Source organism: Carya illinoinensis, chromosome 15 (assembly GCF_018687715.1).
Source record: "Carya illinoinensis cultivar Pawnee chromosome 15, C.illinoinensisPawnee_v1, whole genome shotgun sequence".
NCBI classification, from domain to species: Eukaryota; Viridiplantae; Streptophyta; class Magnoliopsida; order Fagales; family Juglandaceae; genus Carya; species Carya illinoinensis.
Window position 1 is genome coordinate 27,339,557 of NC_056766.1, and position 17,876 is coordinate 27,357,432.

The window sequence follows — 17,876 nt, forward strand, 5'->3', positions numbered from 1 at the left end:
CCCCCCGAGCTCTCTCTCTCTTCCCTCTCCCTCACGCCGGGCGTCCCTTCCGCAGCCCAGACCGCCGCCGTCCGGCCACCGTTCGGCCCCCCACCGGTCCCATTCTCTTCCCCTCCCTCCGGTGCACCACCCCTCCAAAGCCCACCCCCAACCGGCCGGCCGTTTGGCCGGAAAAGCTCCAAGAAGGGCGCACGGATTTTGCTCCGATCCACCGCCGTCGCTCCACCTCCGGCCACCACTTCTTCACCACTTCATCACCGACTCCTTGCAGTCCTAACCCACCCATTTCCGGCCTCCAACGACCACCGGAACAGCTCCTACGAGCTTAGTTTCCGATTTGGGTTTTTTGGCCATTTTCCGGCGATTCCGCCGCCACCCACGGCCGTTCATCACTTCCAATAGCTTCACAACCATCCCTAGACCATACCCTATCAATCTCGTGTCCTAGTTTGTCCCCGTTCAAAAGTGGGTTTTTCAAACCCACGGCCACAGTGAATTTTCACTGTGATGTTGCTGTTTTTCCGCCGTTTGCAACGCCGCTTGTTTCCTAAAATTACCGTATAGCGCTGTAAGTATTTTCCAAACCCTATTTTCAGATTTTAATATATATTGCTCATTCAATTATTTAATTGTTGTTGGTTGTTGATTCCGGACTGAGTCCGAGGAGTTTCGGGGGTCGGATGGATGGAGGACGGAGTTGCCTGTTTATTTGATTTATGATTGTTGGATTATTTTATTATGCATTGTTATGGCATTACATGGTGCATGCACGTGTGTTTGTGGATTTGTGTGAAAAGCCTGTGTATTGGCGTGAGTGGTTTTACGGGTGCGTGGGTATCACGAGCCCAAGCCGGGATGGGTTATTATCCCGGTGGAGCTCCTCTGGTCACTCGGGAGCGGAATAAACTGAGTGATGTCCCCTGAGTTGTCGCTAGATGACGGGAGCGGGGGCTAGGGGTTGCTTGGCTACGAACGCGCCGGGCGCGAAACCGAGCATCGCTCTACGCACCGACTCCATGGCCCTTCGCTGGTGAGGGCTAGAGGATGCTTGGCTACGAACGTGCGGGGCACGGAACTGGGCATCGCTCGTTAGGTGTCACATGCGTGGTGGTACTCTGCGGAGTGCCACTGGAGCCAGGGTGTGCGGATGACCCCTAGGGGAGGTCATGGTGCATACGGATAAAAATATGTGATTTTGGCGTGTGTGGAAAACTGTGTCTTTGGGTTTTGTGCATTGGGCATGGTTCACGCATATTGTTTGAGTTCTATATGTGTTGTTATCTGGTAGTGTTTGGGTTTTACTTACCTGCTGGTACCATTATTGGTTCCGTAGCTTTTGGTGCAGGAGATGAGGATGAGGAGGAGGAGGTTGAGCCCGAGGATGCGGCTCCGCCGGGTTGCTGATGTTATGCTTTTCTTTATGGTTTTAAAACTGTATTTGTGTTTTGTAATATTTTATCTATGTACGTTTTAAACAGCTTGTATTACGTTAAGAAAAATTCTGGTACTTAGTTATGACTTTCGTTATCCGTTGCGTGTTCTTTCGTGCACATTTGTTGCCTTTGCACACACTCGGCACCCGTCGATAGGATGGTGACCCGGGTTGTCACCATCCGGACGTCTCGATTTCCCTATGTTCGGGCGTGGGGATTTGGGGGCGTCACACTGTGTATGCACCACTATAACCAAATGTATCAATGCTACTAACATCCTTTTTGTGCATAGGATCATTGTAAGAATGCTTAGAAGCACCCCTTGAAGCTCCAAGGTCACTTGTAGGAGACAATGCAGATGTGCTTGAAGCCACCCCATCATTTTGTAATATTGTTTCAAGGGCCTTTACCACTTCACTCATTGTTGGACGATCTTCAGGCAAATCTTCAATGCATTGTATAGTAATTTCCAAGAATTTCCCAAACCCTATAAGATTTGGTGTGTCTCTAATGGATGAATCAATCATATCCCACAAGCCATAGTGCTCTATCTCGTCCTTGTTCATTGCTGTTCTCACCTGATGAACGATGTACTTTCCATTCTCAAACGGTCGCTTGGATGTTAGCAATTCAAGCATAAACACTCCAAAGCTGTAAACATCACTCTTGTTGGTTAATTGTTGAGTCTGGTAATATTCTGGATCAAGATAACCCTACAAGGAGAAAGCATTTTGCAAAAATTAAAATTTAAAGAGTATTCCAATGAATGAAAAATCTAAATTATATTACATAAGACATTTTTAATTTTGTTGCAGGATTGGGAGGATTGGCATATACTTTGAATTTTACAATACCATGCATGAACAAGAAAATGAAATAATAAAAAGTTATTTTGATATATGTTAAGCTGCCAATTCTATTACCTCAACTTCCTCAAAGTACTCTCTCTCTCTCTCTCTCTCTCTCTCTCTCTCCTCTCTCTCATCTCTCTCTCTCTCTCTCTCTCTCTCGGTCAAGACCTTGCAAATCTATTAACCACAATTATTTTGCAGATATTCAACCCTTCTCTACCCTAAAAGTACTTGCTTGAATTGTATGACAACACATTCATTAGCAGTAAGTTAACAAATGAACCAAAGGATTTTGTGAAGAACTAATAAAGTAGTATAAACCCTAGAGTATCATGTTAATAAAAAAAAACAAATTTTTCTTTTGCCACTACATCAAATTAATACCAAAAAAAAAAATCCCGTTTCTTGCAAAAAATTAAATTGAAGACCTCAATAATATGTAACACTCAAGCCTTTGAATCACGAAAGGGAAATTTTCTACTAGAGATGAGACTTACACAATCATCCATTTTAAAAGAACAACCTTATAAACCCTCCCCAACCCATTGTCAACATCATAGGTCTAATTAGAAACACTTTAGCTCGACAAGAACATAAAAATATTGGGTTAAGCCCCAATGAAAAGGTTGCCAGCCTAGTAGGAGCCTAGTTGATGAAATTCAGGCCCGACCTTGCTCCTAAAACCCAGTAAAGTTCTTCCTTTAATATTAGAACTTCTAATCCAAACATAAGCATGGAGTCCTTGCAACCTTAGGACTTCAACTTGACTAATTTCCCAAGTAACATAAGAATCCTACTTCAACGAGAAAGTTTCAAGAAATAAAGCTGCTAGGAATTCCTGGCTAAACTAGGACTCCAAATCCTAGAAGGAATCATTGAGACCTAGGAATGACAATCTCTATAATAAAAGGTTGCATTTAGCCCCTTCAAATTCATCCAACTCCAAGGATTTTCAAGAAATTCATCCCCTAACTCTTTGAATGAGTTGTCAATCTTAAATCCGAGAATACAAAATTCTTCATCAATAAATATTCATTGTCATTCACCATAAAACAAATCATGTAGTGGCATTACCATAATGATGATAACAACAACAATACTAATAATGGTAGAATCTAAAAATATAAAGGGGAAGCCGACATGGCTTCCACTTAAGCAGTTGAGCAAACTCCACTATCCCACAGTTGAGTCTGTCCTATACCACCACCAAGGGCCCTAAACCATTTTATTTTCCACACTCTCACAAACTCATTTTTTCATCACTTGACTCTCTTTCCTCTCCTCACCCTCTTGGCTGACCAATACCATCCTTATTACCTTTGTTTTGTCACACTTTCTGACCTCCCAAACAATACTTAGCTACTAATACCACAAGTTCCTTAACCCTTAATCAATAAGTAGAAGCTAAGAAGAGAAAGTATCATCCTTCATTGTGATTATTTTAGCCCAACATATTCAACTTGTGGTTACTATTAGCGTGTTTGATGATTAATGTGGGGAAACCTTGCAGTGTATGTTATGGAAGGTTAATGGTCATGCATTTTTTGGTGACGTTTTGTGTTTAGAGCATGAGATTCAAGTTTTGAGACAAAAAGATAACTATTTCCTGACTCTTGCATAGCCCACGGTCACTTCATGAAAAAAGTGAAATCTTGCATGCGTATGACTTAAGTTGTTTTCTAAGCATGGGCTTTTGGTATCTAAGTCATTTATAACATTGAAGTAAAATGCAGGAAAAGAAAAAAAACAAATGCTAGAGAGTTTTAGCCATGGCATGTATATTGTGATCTTGTGCATGCATGTGTATAAACTAGTAAAAAAGCTTGAATCTTGCAATATAAAGGAGAAGTTGATGAAAATGTGTTGAAAGTCTTAACTTTTTAGATCACATGTTTCAGCCATCACATGATAAGAGGTCATTGAATATGCATGCATGTATCTTTTAATGTTGATAGCATAAGTTTGATCTTAAATAAGCCAGTCACGTATAAGAATCTTGCTAGATTTGAAGAGGTAAAGAAAAAGCTCCAAGTTTAATACAAATGCATTTACGCCATAGCTTGATTTTAATATGTTTTTAACTTGCATGCACATATATAGAAGCTGGAACTCTTGAGGCATGCATGTTCATTTAGGAACAAATGCACAAAAATTATGAGGTATGCCTCATAAGGGTTTTCAGCCAAGCATAGGAAAAGAGTGTGTTAATTAAAGGTCCAATAAAAAAATGCATTTGTTTATTTAGGAAGGAAATAAAGTCTAGGTTGGTTTTAGTTTATTAGGTTGAATCTTGCACCGTGGCATTAAAAACTTGGGGATGTTTGATGTGAGTTTTGGTGAAAATAATGAGGGTAGGACTTGACCATATAAGGGAAAAGGAAAGCTCGAAGACTAGGTACTTGCTTATAGAAGTTAAGGGAATCTAAGATAAAGTATTGAAAGTCGAAAATAAAATGTGTTGGATTGGCATTAGGAGATTCGACCATATAGATTTGTTAGTGCTTGAAGGTGTGAACGTGTAAATGTAAAAGTGTATAAAATGAGTAAACAAAAAATTATTACAAATTATTACATATATAAGAAAATATTATTACAGATGAGTCAAAAATGTAAATTTAGAAAAGTTTAGGGTGAAATTGCAAATACTAAAAGCTAGAGGGGTCAAAATGTATATAAAACTTAGGGCAGATTAGAAAAACTAGAAAGTCTGGGGATTTAAGAATATTTTACCTTCACTAACTATCTATACAAAAATTATGCAAACTCTATCATTCACAATGACTGAGTTGTTTTTTACCTTCATATAATATTATTTGCTAAATATTTGAATTTTGCATATATTCTATCATGAAATTGAAAATAACTTTTATAGATAAAAGTCAGTTTTTAACTTTTATTAACAATATTTATGACTCTTTTATTAATATTCTCTACCAATGAGAGATCAGGCCATAGACATATAATAACACTTACCATTGTGCCTTTGACTTGAGTTGAAACGTGGCCGTCCAAAGCATCTGACACTAGCTTAGACAAGCCAAAATCTGCAACCTTTGCAATCAAATTTTCATCCAATAGAATATTCGTGGACTTTACATCTCTATGGATAATAGGAGGATTGGCATGTTCATGTAGGTAAGCTAGTCCAGTGGCTGAACCAAGAGCAACGTAGAGTCTTCTATTCCAATCAAGATAAATGCCAGATTTCCCTAGAGTTCATATTTAAGCAAATAGTTTCCTATATATTAGATATTTGCAAAGAGTTAATTAAATTGATATGAATGTATGTACGTACCTGATAAGCTATCTCTAATTGATCCATTAGGCATAAATTCATAGATCAACATCTGCTCTCCTTGTTCAAAGCAAAAACCCACAAGGCCAACAAGATTCTTGTGATGAACTCGGGAAAGCAATTCAATTTCAGTCTTGAACTCAAGTAAACCCTGCGTTGATCCTTGTTGAGCTCTTTTGATAGCAACAACTAGTCCATCAGAAAGCAACCCTCTATAAACCTGACGAGAACATAAAAGGATAAGCAAACAGTTCTTGGAAGTGGATTTTGCAAAAGTTTGATTGAATACTGAGAGATTTACGTACCTTGCCATATGCTCCAGAACCTATCTCATTTCTCTCGGCGAAATTATTTGTGCACTTTTGGAGTTCAACATAAGAGAACCATCTTGCACCTTTTAATTGTGGTGCTGCCCCACTGCTATCATTGCCACTTGATGTCCAAGAAGCTGAGATATAGAGAAAATTAGCCATATAGGCCAACAAATGCATGATGTTCCATCTTCCTAAGATACATAGTCTTGAATTTGAACTATACAATCAATTACAAGAAATTAATTAATTTTACTAATTGTTTACCAAACGGTGTACTCAATCCAATGGCTCCTTCTGCACGTTTCTTTTGTTGAACAGCATATATACCTACTCCAAGGAGTCCCAGAACCAAAATGGCACAACAAGTAATTGTTATCCCAATTTTTACACGAGTGCTAATAGAAGTTCGGCCTCCTTTAGCTGAATAACATTTTTAATATTGTTAGGTAGAGATATAATTTTCACTCTCACACACACAAAGTAAAGATATGATTTGGACCTGGGAAAGGATAAGAGTCTGCAATAAAAAAATAGGCACCAAATTGTAGAGGTAGCCTATGTTCTTGAGTAGTCATGGCGAACCCAATTCTCTGAATCTCTGATCGATTAAAGTATTTTCTGGTTAAGGGAAAGAGTGCCAGTTGCACTTGAAGATAGTCATCAAAATTGAATCTAGTACCATTAATATAAACTGAACCTAGAAGGAGACTCAGGTTCATCGACAAGCTATTTTCCAATAAAGTAAACACAGTTTCATTGGACAATTCACTGAAAAGCGATCCTCCAACGTATAATGTCCCTTTATATGGATAGGCACATTCACAATTCCGAGGGTTGCAATTTTGATTAAGAGGACATGATGTACTTTCACAATGAGCCAGGCTAGTAGAATAGGGCTTTGTTGGTTGATGATTTTGCTGGCAGTAAGCATCCAAGATAGTATAGTCGTTACACACTGGGTTTCCTCTTAGTCTGAAGTACATCAAATTGACAAAGAGGGTTGACAGTTAGAAGAAAATACACAACATATTTTCAAATTGAGTATTTAAGGGCCATGAATTCACTCACATCAAGGATTTGTGGTATTTACTGCCAACTTTTACATAAGAAATGTTGTTGTTTTGTAAATCAACAAGATTCAGTTGTGGGCTGATCTTTTCATGTTCACCCATGTCCAATGTGTCATTAAATTTATTGTTTCTCAATTTCCTGAGAATTGAAATCGAGTATGAGTCATCAAACCAACAGTTAATTTCTCTTTATTTCATAATATTCTTATGAACCTATACCAATAATATATCAACTTACACTTGTTGTAATTGTGGAAAGCTAAACAAATCTCGTGGTATGGGCCCTTGAAGTGACCCATATTCCATAACCCTGCGTACCAATCACATGATAGTGGTGAGTATTGCTAAAATTTGAGGAATTTTCATATATGAACGATTGAAGACATACAGAGTGGTGAGTGATGGTAAGGTTGAGAACCACGTTGGAGCTTCTGATGGCTCAAATGAGTTATTACTAAGGTCCCTAGTAAAATAAGCCATCGTACAAAATTCATCAATAGATCAAAAGAATGAATTCCTCAAACATAAAATTGGCAATTGCATGCAATACTATGCCATCAACTTACAAGTAATTGAGTTTCGTCATTTGAGTCAAGTCTGGTAAAGTGCCCGTCAATTTATTTAGAGCTAAATTCCTAAGACAATAACAAGAAGGTAAACGATGGTAACCATCAGTATGATTATGCTAAAAGAACACCACCGCCATATAAATGTTGTGAAAAAGTACCCACAATTCAACGATATTTGTTAGGTTGCTGAGATCTGGGACACTTTCTGTCAAAGAATTTCTGTCAAGCCGACTGTATCAAGTTGGAATAATTTTAAATCTCAAGAACAATACCATATCAGAGTGCACTTATACTGAAAAGGTAAGTTGAAAAACACCAATGTGTCATTAAATTAGGGTGTATTTACTCACAGAACTTCAAGACTTTTTACAAGTCCTAATGTTGGTGGGATACTTCCAGAAAGTTTATTTCCATCAAATAATCTGTCTTTGAAGAAAGCATTTAGAAGTAAAAGAAATCATTTAAAGCATGCATGAAAATAAACTAATAGTTGGTTTCAACTTACATGTGGATCAATTTCATATTAGAGCTGAAGAGTTTGGCTGAAATGGGACCTGATAGCTTGTTCTTATTGAAATGGCTACAAATTTGAAGACATCACATTATTCTCCTTTTATGGATGCAGTAATCAACGTTGTGTACCCTTAAACATATTCGAATTATTGCATTTATCTTAATAATAGATTGAACCCAAGATTGGGAAAAAGATAAAAACTCACAAGTGTCTAGCCTCCAAAAGAAGGTCCAAGCCTGGGGCCATGGATGTTGATATTGGGAGAGGTCCTGTCAACATATTCTCTGCGAGGTCTAGCCAATAGAGTTTGGAGAATTTACCTAAAGATGGAGGTATATTTCCAGTTAAGTTGTTTGAATTGAGAGCCCTGAGAGAGAGAATGTGTTGGTATAAAAGTAACAATTAGATACTTAACAATTACTGGATTTGTGATTCATGTAGTGATTTTATAAGCATTGAAAGATCTTACAAGAAGCGGAGCTCTGAAAGATTTCCCAATTCATCTGGAATATCACCACTGAAGCTACAACCAACTAGGATTCTGAAACATGAAAGACAAAAATGTATATATATTCTTCTCAGAAAATTAAAGATTGCTTATTGGGTCTTACAGGAAATTTAACTTTTGCAAATCCCCAAGCCGTGGAGAGAGGGAACCTGAGAGCCCACGATTAAACGATAGGTCCCTGAAATTGAATAATGTTAGCACTTTAACAAAGTAGTAAAGTGGCAAAATCTATTTAATGTAGGTCTCACAATAATAATAAATAAAATCTATTAAAATAGGTCTCACAATAATTAAAAAAACATGTTTTATATTTTCTATAACTATAATGATTCCTACGACAAGTGGTTTGTTGAGAAACTAAATTTATAAGTATCATTATCATTCTTTCTTTTTCTTTAAATGGAAACAAATATTCTACTATTTAAGTACTTACAATTTTGTCAATTCAGTGAGTCCCCCAATGTCACCTTCAAGCTTCCCTTCTAGGCCCATCGTTGATAATTTCCTGAAGAGATTTGGAAGGAATAAACAAAAAAAGGATGCACAAAGATTTACCAAAAGAGGAAGAAGGAAAATTAAAAAAATGACAAAAGGAAATTAAGGAACCCTTGCTTTACATCATGAATTTGATTTGCAAGTAGATGTGATCTTGATAGTAAACATATAATGTATATTATTGTGTCAAGATTACTGCAGATTAATATTAGTGTGTTTTCTAAACCGATTTGCCAGAAAGAGGACTACAATACAGGAAAAGAGTCATTTTACTCATCATCTCTACACAATACATTACACTTGATTTTTTATTTATTTATTTATTTATATTTTATTTTTATTAAACTAAATGAATTCTTTTACTCATTATTCATACACCATATATTTTGTAAAACAAAAATATATATTTAATGTCTATTGTGTGCTATAAGAATAATGAGTAGAATTTTTCTACAAGAAAAACATGAAGAAGGACAATAATAAAGGAAGATGTTTACAAGGCAATAACCCTAGAAATATTGTTGCAAGTAACTCCTTCCCAGCTACATGGATCCTCTGAATGCCCCCAGCTTGGCGGTGTGTTTTTCCACGCGTACTTCAGGGCGTTGAGTATGGTAGCTGCATGCACAGTAAAATATTTAATCATCAACTAATGCAACATTAAAAAATGTACAGCAGTAGGTTTAGGGACCCTTCAATCTGATTGTTGATGTATTTTATTTTATTTTTAATTTTTTTTATTTAATATTTGAAGAATTAGCTATTAACACGGTTGTGTATTTTTTTTAAGTAATTAAGAATGTAAAAAATATTTAATAGAAAATAAAATAAGCTATAAAAAATAATCTCTTTACTCATTAGAGCTTAGTTGAAACGTCTTTTAATAGTTGAATAACGAAAAAATAACGGTAAACTTTATTGAGTTTGGAGAGGATTGAGTACTGGCGAAAGAAAGAAAGTTTCAGACACTGATGCGAGACAAACCAGTTTTCCTTGATCATGTATTTAAGGAAAAAAAGAAAAAAAGAAACACAAAAAACCCAAGAATACTGTCCCCACGAGACAACCCAAAAGTTGCATACCATCATTAGGATCAGTAAGTGAGTAGATGAAGTGAGTTCCTGAAAGAAAGAAAGCCAGAAAGACCAGCTGCAACTTCATGCCGATCGACTTCCTGCACATTAATCTCTCTCTTGATGAGCTCTCTGTTTTCACTGTGTGCGCGCGTGCGCTTAATAAGTATCTCACCACACATTCCTTATATAATATCAAAGAAGAGATAAGTCTACGTACACACACCTATGGGTCTTCCTCATCGTCTTATTCGTGGAGGACGTGAAAGCAAGCTGTGCTTGACTAAGTCATCCCGTTGGTCAATACTAAACTAATGCATGATACCGTGGGGATGGCGCTACTCATACCCGAAAATGGTATTTTCCTTCTGTTAAATTATTTGTGTTATTAAAATAATAATAATATTAAAAAAAAATATTATAATAATATTTTATTTAATTTTTAATTTTTATATAAAATTATCTTAACTCTATCAAATAAAGTTAAGACGTTTTCCTCCTCCGCCTGCAAAACTGTAACATCAATGAAGAATATCATCATCATCATCATTTATTACTTAGTTTAAAGTGTCGATCTCCACTCACACCTTCCATTTTTTCTTTGTTTTGTTTCTCTCTCTTCTTTTATCATCTAGTGATTGCCTTTTGATGGAGTGCCTTCTCTCTCGCGTGAGTTAGAGTGAGGCTCCAATGTTTTTAGCTTTGCTAAGGCTGTCGGTCTCACCTTGTGTGAGGTTGGTACCAGAGTAGTCAGTAGTACTTGACAGAAAGATGGAGGCCGAAGATTTAGTCAAGAGGTGGGAAAGATTGCAGTTGACAACCGAGGAAAGTATCCCGTTCCACGTGAATCCAGAAGGCTCAAAGAAGGAAGATAGAATGAGTGAGCACTGTATTGTGGGTAGAGCAATGGTGGAAAGGCCTGTTAATAGTGAGGCCTTCAGGACCACCATGTCTCAGGTTTGGAGATTAGACGGCTGGATTAGATTCATTGAGATAGGGGACCAAAGCTTCATCATAGAGTTCCAAAAACTGGAAGACAAAGACAAGGTTCTTGGGGGCAGACCGTGGTTTTTTGATAGATGCTTGCTCTCGCTACAAGAGGTAGATGACACTGTCTCCATTAACAAAACTCAGTTTAGATACGAGCCTTTCTGGGTCCAACTTCACAACCTGCCCCTGGCCACCATGAATGAGGAAGTAGGATCACAGTTTGCAGCCTCTATAGGCCATGTCATCAGAGTGGAAACAGAATCAGATGGACGTGGATGGGGGAGATGCTTAAGGGTAAGGGTGGCAGTGGACATACTTAAACCCCTGCTAAGGGGCAAATGGATGCGCTTTGAGGAGGAAGAGCACTGGATTTCCTTTAAGTACGAAAGACTACAGAACTTTTGCTTTCACTGTGGTATCCTCAACCACAAAGGGAAAAACTGCAATAAGCTAAGGTTTGAGAATCAAGACGCAGAACAGGCTCCATTACAGTTTGGTGCATGGCTGAGAGCCCCACCAGTGCACTCCAACATATTCAAATCTCTCTCTTTTCCCTCCTCCTCCGTTGTTGTTGTTGAGAGAGATATCTCTCTCTTTTCCTCTCCTCCGTTGTTGTTGTTGAGAGAGATTTGAGAAGATTAGAAGAATTTTGAAGTTTGATGGCTGCCTAACAATGGATAGTGTGGGGTCTAGTGGTGGGATTGCCCTGCTGTGGAAGGTTGATTGGTCAGTCAAAGTTGTGAGCTATACTCGGTGGCATATCAGTGCCTTAGTTAAGGGGGGGGGGGGTTAATGAACCCACGTGGCAGTTTACAGGGTTCTATGGACACCCTGTAACAGCAAAGAGGAAAACCAGTTGGCAGCTACTAGAAATGTTAAAACCCCCACCACCCATGGCATGGTTATGTGCTGGAGACTTTAATGAAATTCTGCACCAAGGTGAGAAGCAAGGGGCTGGCAGTAGACCATATAAACAGATTGAAGAGTTCAGAAAGGTAGTGGAGGTCTGTGACTTACGTGACATTCATCATCAGGGCCATTACTTCACCTGGTCTAACAATAGAAGGGGAAGACACTTTACCAAAGAAAGAATAGATAGGGCCTTGGCCAACAAGGAATGGCATGAGCTTTTCAGCAATGCTAGCTGCACTACTCTAGCAGCCATTCAGTCTGATCATTCCCCACTCAGCATCCTCTTACAGAATTCAGCCAAAGTTTATAGACACGAGGCAAGGTGCTTCAGATATGAGGTGGCTTGGGACCTTAAAGAAGATTGCAAGAAAGTAGTGGAGTACTCGTGGAAGGGAGTTAGTTTGGGATTGGAAGGGGCCAATACAGTGAGACAAAGACTGAGTGCTTGCCAAAGAAATCTCTCTCAATGGAGCCAAACAGAAAAAACGATGAAACACAAAGACATAAACCAAGCAGTGAGGAGAATAAGGCACCTTCAAGAGATGGGCACAGGGAATCACATAACAGAAATGCAAGGACTGCAAAAGGGAGTAGAACTGGCATTGTCCACGGAGGAGATGAAGTGGAGGCAAAGGGCTAAACAGCACTGGATGAAAGTGGGGGACAGAAACACTACCTTCTTTCACCTGCAGGCCAGTCATAGAAGGAAGGCTAACTCTATAGTCAACCTGGAGGATCCACAAGGCAGGATCCTGACTAAGCAGGAAGACATTGGTAGTGCTTTTACAGGTTACTTTTCTTCTCTTTTTACCACCTCCTCCCCTTCTAATTATGAGACTTGTCTGGATGCTCTGGAAACTAAACTCTCTAATGAGATGGAAAATTGGCTGCTACTCCCATTCACCCGAGAGGAGATTTATACATCAGTGACTCAAATGAACCCTTTAGGCTCACCAGGTCCCGATGGGTTTCCAGCTTCCTTCTACCAAAAACATTGGGGAGTGGTAGGTGAGGAGGTATGTTCTTATGCACTACAAGTACTAAACCATGGTGGCTCCTGCACTGATGTCAATGATACATTAATCTCTCTAATCCCCAAAGTCAAGAACCCCATTAAAATCCCAGATTTCAGACCCATCAGCCTGTGTAACGTGCTATATAAAATCATCTCAAAGACCATTGCTAATAGGTTTAAGACCATTCTCCCCAAACTCATCTCACTCAATCAAACTGCTTTTGTCCCGGGTAGGCTAATAACTGATAATGTTTTGGTGGCTTATGAAACCCTTCACTCCATGAGCACTAGAATGAAAGGTAAAAAAGGGTGCTTGGCCCTTAAGCTTGACATGAGTAAAGCATATGATAGGATTGAATGGGGTTTTGTGGAAGCTATCATGTCCAAAATGGGATTCCCTTTTCAGTGGATTAGTCTGGTCCAGAGGTGCCTCACATCCATTTCTTACTCTATTCTTGTAAATGGGAAGCCCCAACAGAACTTTCTCCCCTCAAGAGGCCTTAGGCAAGGTGACCCCTTATCCCCCTACATCTTCATCATGTGTGCTGAGGCCCTTTCCTCCTTACTGAACCAAGCTGAGCATAGCAAGGTCATTACCCCAGTCCATGTGGGAAGAGGCCCCATCACTGTCAACCACCTCTTTTTTGCAGATGACAGCCTTCTCTTCTGTCAAGCAAACCCAAAGGAAGTCTCTAGTCTGCTGGATATCTTATCAGTTTATGAAAGGGCCTCGGGGCAGGTCCTCAACAGAGACAAGTCTTCAGTGTTTTTCAGCAAAAACACAAAGAGGGACACCAGGGTCCAAATACAACAGCTGGTAGGTGTCAGGTCAACAGGCTCTTTCGAGAAGTACCTGGGTCTTCCTGTTTGTGTGGGGAGGAAGAAAGTTGCAGCATTTTGCTCACTGGTTGACAGAACCTGGTCCAGGTTGGAGAGTTGGAAGACTAAGCACCTCTCTGGTGCTGGAAAGGAGGTTCTCCTCAAAGCAGTTCTTCAAGCCATTCCCACATACGCTATGGGGATCTTCCAACTACCAGCATCCATCACGGGTAGACTGAATCAGCTGCTCAGAAAGCACTGGTGGGGCTATAATGAAGACACATCTAAGATCCAGTGGGTTAGCTGGAACCAACTCAGCAATAGCAAGGACCATGGTGGATTGGGTTTCAGAGATTTCAGAAGCTTCAACATTTCCCTATTGTCTAAACAAGGCTGGAGAATACAGCAGAATCCAAGCTCTCTGGTGGCTAGGATTTTCAAGCAAAAGTATTTTGGGCAGAGTGATTTGCTAGAGGCAAAACTGGGATCAAGGCCTTCTTTGGCTTGGAGAGGTGTCTATGCAGGTTTAGAGGTCCTTAGAGAAGGTTTGATATGGAGGATAGGGACTGGCAGTGGGGTCAACATATGGACAGACAGGTGGATACCATCCCTGCCAAATCATAAGGTCTCAACCCCACGGGAACCTGACTGCTGGTGTGACTTGGTCAGTGACCTTATTGACCCAACTCTCAGAGTGTGGAAGGACTCCCTTTTGGAGGAGTTATTCTCTCCTCAAGAGAGGGAGGCAATCAAAGCAATTCCAATTAGTCCAGTAGACAGGGAGGACAGGATGGTTTGGCTACACTCAAGCAATGGTCAATTCTCAGTTAAAAGTGGGTACCATCTGCACAGGGCAATGGAAGTGAATGTGGAAGGGGAATCATCATGCATGGCTCGAGACCAACAAGCCTGGAAGGCAGTTTGGAAATTTAAAACATCTCCAGCAGTTAAGATGTTCATTTGGAGGGCATGTAGTGAGGCTCTTCCCACGTTGGCTAATCTTAAAAGAAGGAGGGTGGTGGAAGACAACCTGTGTTTTATATGCAAGCAGGCCCCTGAGACATCGGGTCACTCATTATGGAACTGTGTAGCTTCTCAGGATGTGTTGAACCAGAGCTGTAGGAAAGTTCAGAAAATGTCATACCAAAGCAACCTATTCTTTGATGTATGGTCCCAGTTAGTAGAGGCCCTAGACACCAGGGAACTCGAGGAAGTGGCTGTCATTCTAAGGGGTATTTGGAGCAGGAGGAATGATATACTCCATGGTAGACCATTCAAGCATCCCACCAGAGTCTTCCATCAGGCTTTGGCAGACCACAACCTCTATAAGGAGTCCTTCCAGGATGTAGGAAAGGTCGGTGTAAAGACTCAAACCAAGGCCCAAAAATGGACAAAACCAGAGGAAGACCACTTCAAAGTTAACTGGGATGTGGCTGTCAGGACAGGGGAAGGTAGGATTGGCGTAGGAGTCCTAATCCGTGATCACACAGGCCAAGTGGTGGGTGCCCTTCGTGCCCAGAGACCATTTCGGGGGAGACCTTTTGATGCAGAGGCATATGGAGCTCTAATGGCAGCAATTTTCATCAAGGAGCTAGGCCTTAATAAGGTGTGCTTGGAAGGTGACTCTAAGCAGGTGGTGGACTTGCTTCAAAAATATGGTCTGGACTGGAGTATGGGGGGGTGTTTGGTTCGTGATGCAAGAGAGATTTTGAACTCATGCACTAGCTGGAGCTGCTCACATGTCCTGCGTGGCCTTAATGAGGCTGCTCACCAATTGGCTCAAATGGCAATGGGGAGCATGGTTGATGTATATGACATTGAACTTTGTCCAGAATGTATCATGTCTGTAGTAACTAAGGAAATGAAGTAATCGTGGTACTCTAAGCTGATCTGTAGCCTTAGAGTCGTCTGTTACAACTGTTTCTGTTTTAATGAGAAGTGGTCTCTTTATCTCAAAAAAAAAAAGTGTCGATCTCCAGACAGTTGGTTTTTTGTGAACCTGCTGCCACCACGTCGGCACCAAATTATAACTATCAATTTCTCAATCCCAATTTATATTCGGAACCATCGTCCGATCAGTATCTCTATCTCACCTTATCTTTCTCATCTTATTTTAATATTTAAATATTATAAATATAAATGCTAATTAATTTTTAATTTTTATATAATTATTATAAAATTTTTAAACTTTTAAACAAAATATAAAAAATAATATAATTTTAAAATTTTAAAATAAAAATAATATTAAAATATTTTAAAACATTTTAATTTAATTTTTTCTCTCTTATTTTTTAAAACTCTATAAGATATTTTAACTAAAATAATTTTATTATTATTCATAGATAATCTCAATCTCATCGCTTACTATCTAAACAAGATCTTAAGAAAAAAAGAATGATATTAGCAATCATAAATTATAAGATCTATATAAAAATAATAATAAATTTTAATAATAAATTATTTTTTTTAAAAACGAATCCGCGATATTACATTACTTATAATTATATTTAGTATTATTTTAATAAAAAATATCTAATCCTTACATTCAGCAATTACGTCAGACATAAGAGCAACTCTCCCTCTTTCAACATCTCCATTACTATAAGGATACTGCTAGCGGGCCCGCTAATGTATTTAAAACTTTTCTTTTTTTACTTTTTTAAAAAAATTTTAACATTCTTAATCAATAAGAAAAATAAATAAAAAATACACAATTTCATTAATAATCAATTCCTTAATTATTAAGTAAATAAAAAATTTATAAAACATTCAAATAATCAAGTTGTAAGTTTAAACAATAAATTTGAAGGACTTCACTAGGAGTGAAAAAAAAAATCAGTGAACGGATAATTGGACCGGACCAGACCGAACCAATGGGTTTGATCCGATATCAGGTTTGGTTTAATCTGGTACCAGTTTCATTTTTCTCAAAATCGATCTGGTTCCAGATTTCTTTTTCTTAATACCAAACCGAATTGAACCCATTTTGATCGGTTTGTTAACAACGTGTTTCGTATACTTTTGGGCCAAATTCTCGGTAACTAGGGCCTTCAATCTTTACTTACACACACGAAACAACTCTCGAGTCTAGCAACCGTGTGGGTGGCTGGGCGGAGCATTCGATACTTAAGTTAGCTAAAGGTCAAGGAGGAGAGGAAGTTTTTTTAGAGTTCAGGATAACTGGAACCTACGCTTGGTGCCTGGAGGGCTGCCTTTATACCTGCCACTGGGGTCAGCTACCCATACCCTACGACAGAGCAGAGGGACGCTCCTTGGTAGAACCCATTAATGTGGTTTGACCTTCTAACATGGACAATTAATGCGGCATGGCCTCTAGGGGGCACCTGAACGTGGAGTCTCATCGAGGTGGCGTGTTTTCCCTTCCCGGTTGAAAAAGAGAGGGGAAGGTCTTGGGCTTTCTAGGTCGTGGCTAGCTTGACCTGACACCAAGATCCATGCTTGGCTGGGCTAAGAACTTCTTGGGTGGGATGCCGAGAGGTCAAGCAGGCTTCGGCCTCATTCCGGACAAGGTGTCACTATCATTTGGGCTGGGCTTGTGCCTTTGGGAAAAATCCCCCCAACATGGTTCATATATATATATATATATTAATTTTTATATGATTTTTTATATCATATATAATTTTTATATATAATTATGTATAAAATAATTTATATTATATGATAAATTACTGATTAATATATTTTAAATTTTAAAATCCTATATAAATAACTATATATTATCACTATTAATACTATATCATTGTATATTATAATATATTACTATAGCCTATAATATACTATATTATTATATACTATAATAATACTATATTATATATACTATATTATATATACTATATAATATATCGAAAAAATCAAATCGAACCGAATCGAAATTGATAAAATTAGAAGTAATAATTTAGATGTGTGATGACTTGCAAATCTTCATAATGCAGAATTCACAAGATTGCTCGAGCGGAGGCTTTTGGCCGCTCGAGCGAATTCAGGCAGATTCAAACGC

General features: G+C 38.8%; 2 protein-coding genes across 4 annotated transcripts; one reads left to right on the top strand and one right to left on the bottom strand.

Annotated features, from left to right (window-relative positions):
* Window positions 1-1,540: 1,540 nt before the first annotated feature.
* Window positions 1,541-10,295, bottom strand: LOC122297185 (leucine-rich repeat receptor protein kinase HPCA1-like). 3 transcript variants are annotated; one of them, XM_043107155.1, is made up of 19 exons: window positions 10,132-10,295; window positions 9,547-9,667; window positions 8,988-9,059; window positions 8,658-8,732; window positions 8,516-8,587; window positions 8,252-8,413; window positions 8,038-8,112; window positions 7,883-7,954; window positions 7,695-7,763; window positions 7,530-7,598; window positions 7,352-7,426; window positions 7,202-7,273; window positions 6,962-7,102; window positions 6,393-6,865; window positions 6,158-6,313; window positions 5,885-6,027; window positions 5,580-5,799; window positions 5,258-5,493; window positions 1,541-2,146 (listed from the first exon to the last, which is right to left on the bottom strand). In XM_043107155.1, the coding sequence occupies exons 1-19, from the start codon at window positions 10,229-10,231 to the stop codon at window positions 1,661-1,663; spliced, it is 2,889 nt and encodes a 962-aa protein (XP_042963089.1). In that variant the 5' UTR covers window positions 10,232-10,295; the 3' UTR covers window positions 1,541-1,660. The 3 variants fall into 3 exon arrangements, with proteins under 3 accessions (XP_042963089.1, XP_042963090.1, XP_042963091.1); XM_043107156.1 differs by lacking the exons at window positions 9,547-9,667; window positions 10,132-10,295 and having other exon boundaries at window positions 8,252-8,366; window positions 8,988-9,056; XM_043107157.1 differs by lacking the exons at window positions 8,658-8,732; window positions 8,988-9,059; window positions 9,547-9,667; window positions 10,132-10,295 and having other exon boundaries at window positions 8,252-8,366; window positions 8,462-8,564.
* A 598-nt stretch (window positions 10,296-10,893) lies between these two features.
* Window positions 10,894-15,728, top strand: LOC122296768. Its single transcript, XM_043106562.1, has 2 exons — window positions 10,894-11,608; window positions 11,953-15,728. Exons 1-2 carry the CDS (start codon window positions 10,894-10,896, stop codon window positions 15,726-15,728), a joined length of 4,491 nt encoding a protein of 1,496 aa, XP_042962496.1.
* The last annotated feature ends 2,148 nt before the right edge of the window (window positions 15,729-17,876 follow it).

What these genes read in the sequence shown, in the direction of transcription:
- LOC122297185 (XM_043107155.1), bottom strand. Translation starts at nt 10,231, where the DNA reads ATGTGCAGGAAGTCGATCGGCATGAAGTTGCAGCTGGTCTTTCTGGCT. An exon ending in ATTTCTAGGGTTATTGCCTT is followed by an intron (nt 9,060 to 9,546) that starts GTAAACATCTTC and finishes AAATCTCTTCAG; the next exon opens with GAAATTATCAACGATGGGCC. An exon ending in TTACCATCACTCACCACTCT is followed by an intron (nt 7,274 to 7,351) that starts GTATGTCTTCAA and finishes ATTGGTACGCAG; the next exon opens with GGTTATGGAATATGGGTCAC.
- LOC122296768 (XM_043106562.1), top strand. Translation starts at nt 10,894, where the DNA reads ATGGAGGCCGAAGATTTAGTCAAGAGGTGGGAAAGATTGCAGTTGACA. An exon ending in ACAGGCTCCATTACAGTTTG is followed by an intron (nt 11,609 to 11,952) that starts GTGCATGGCTGA and finishes ACCCTGTAACAG; the next exon opens with CAAAGAGGAAAACCAGTTGG.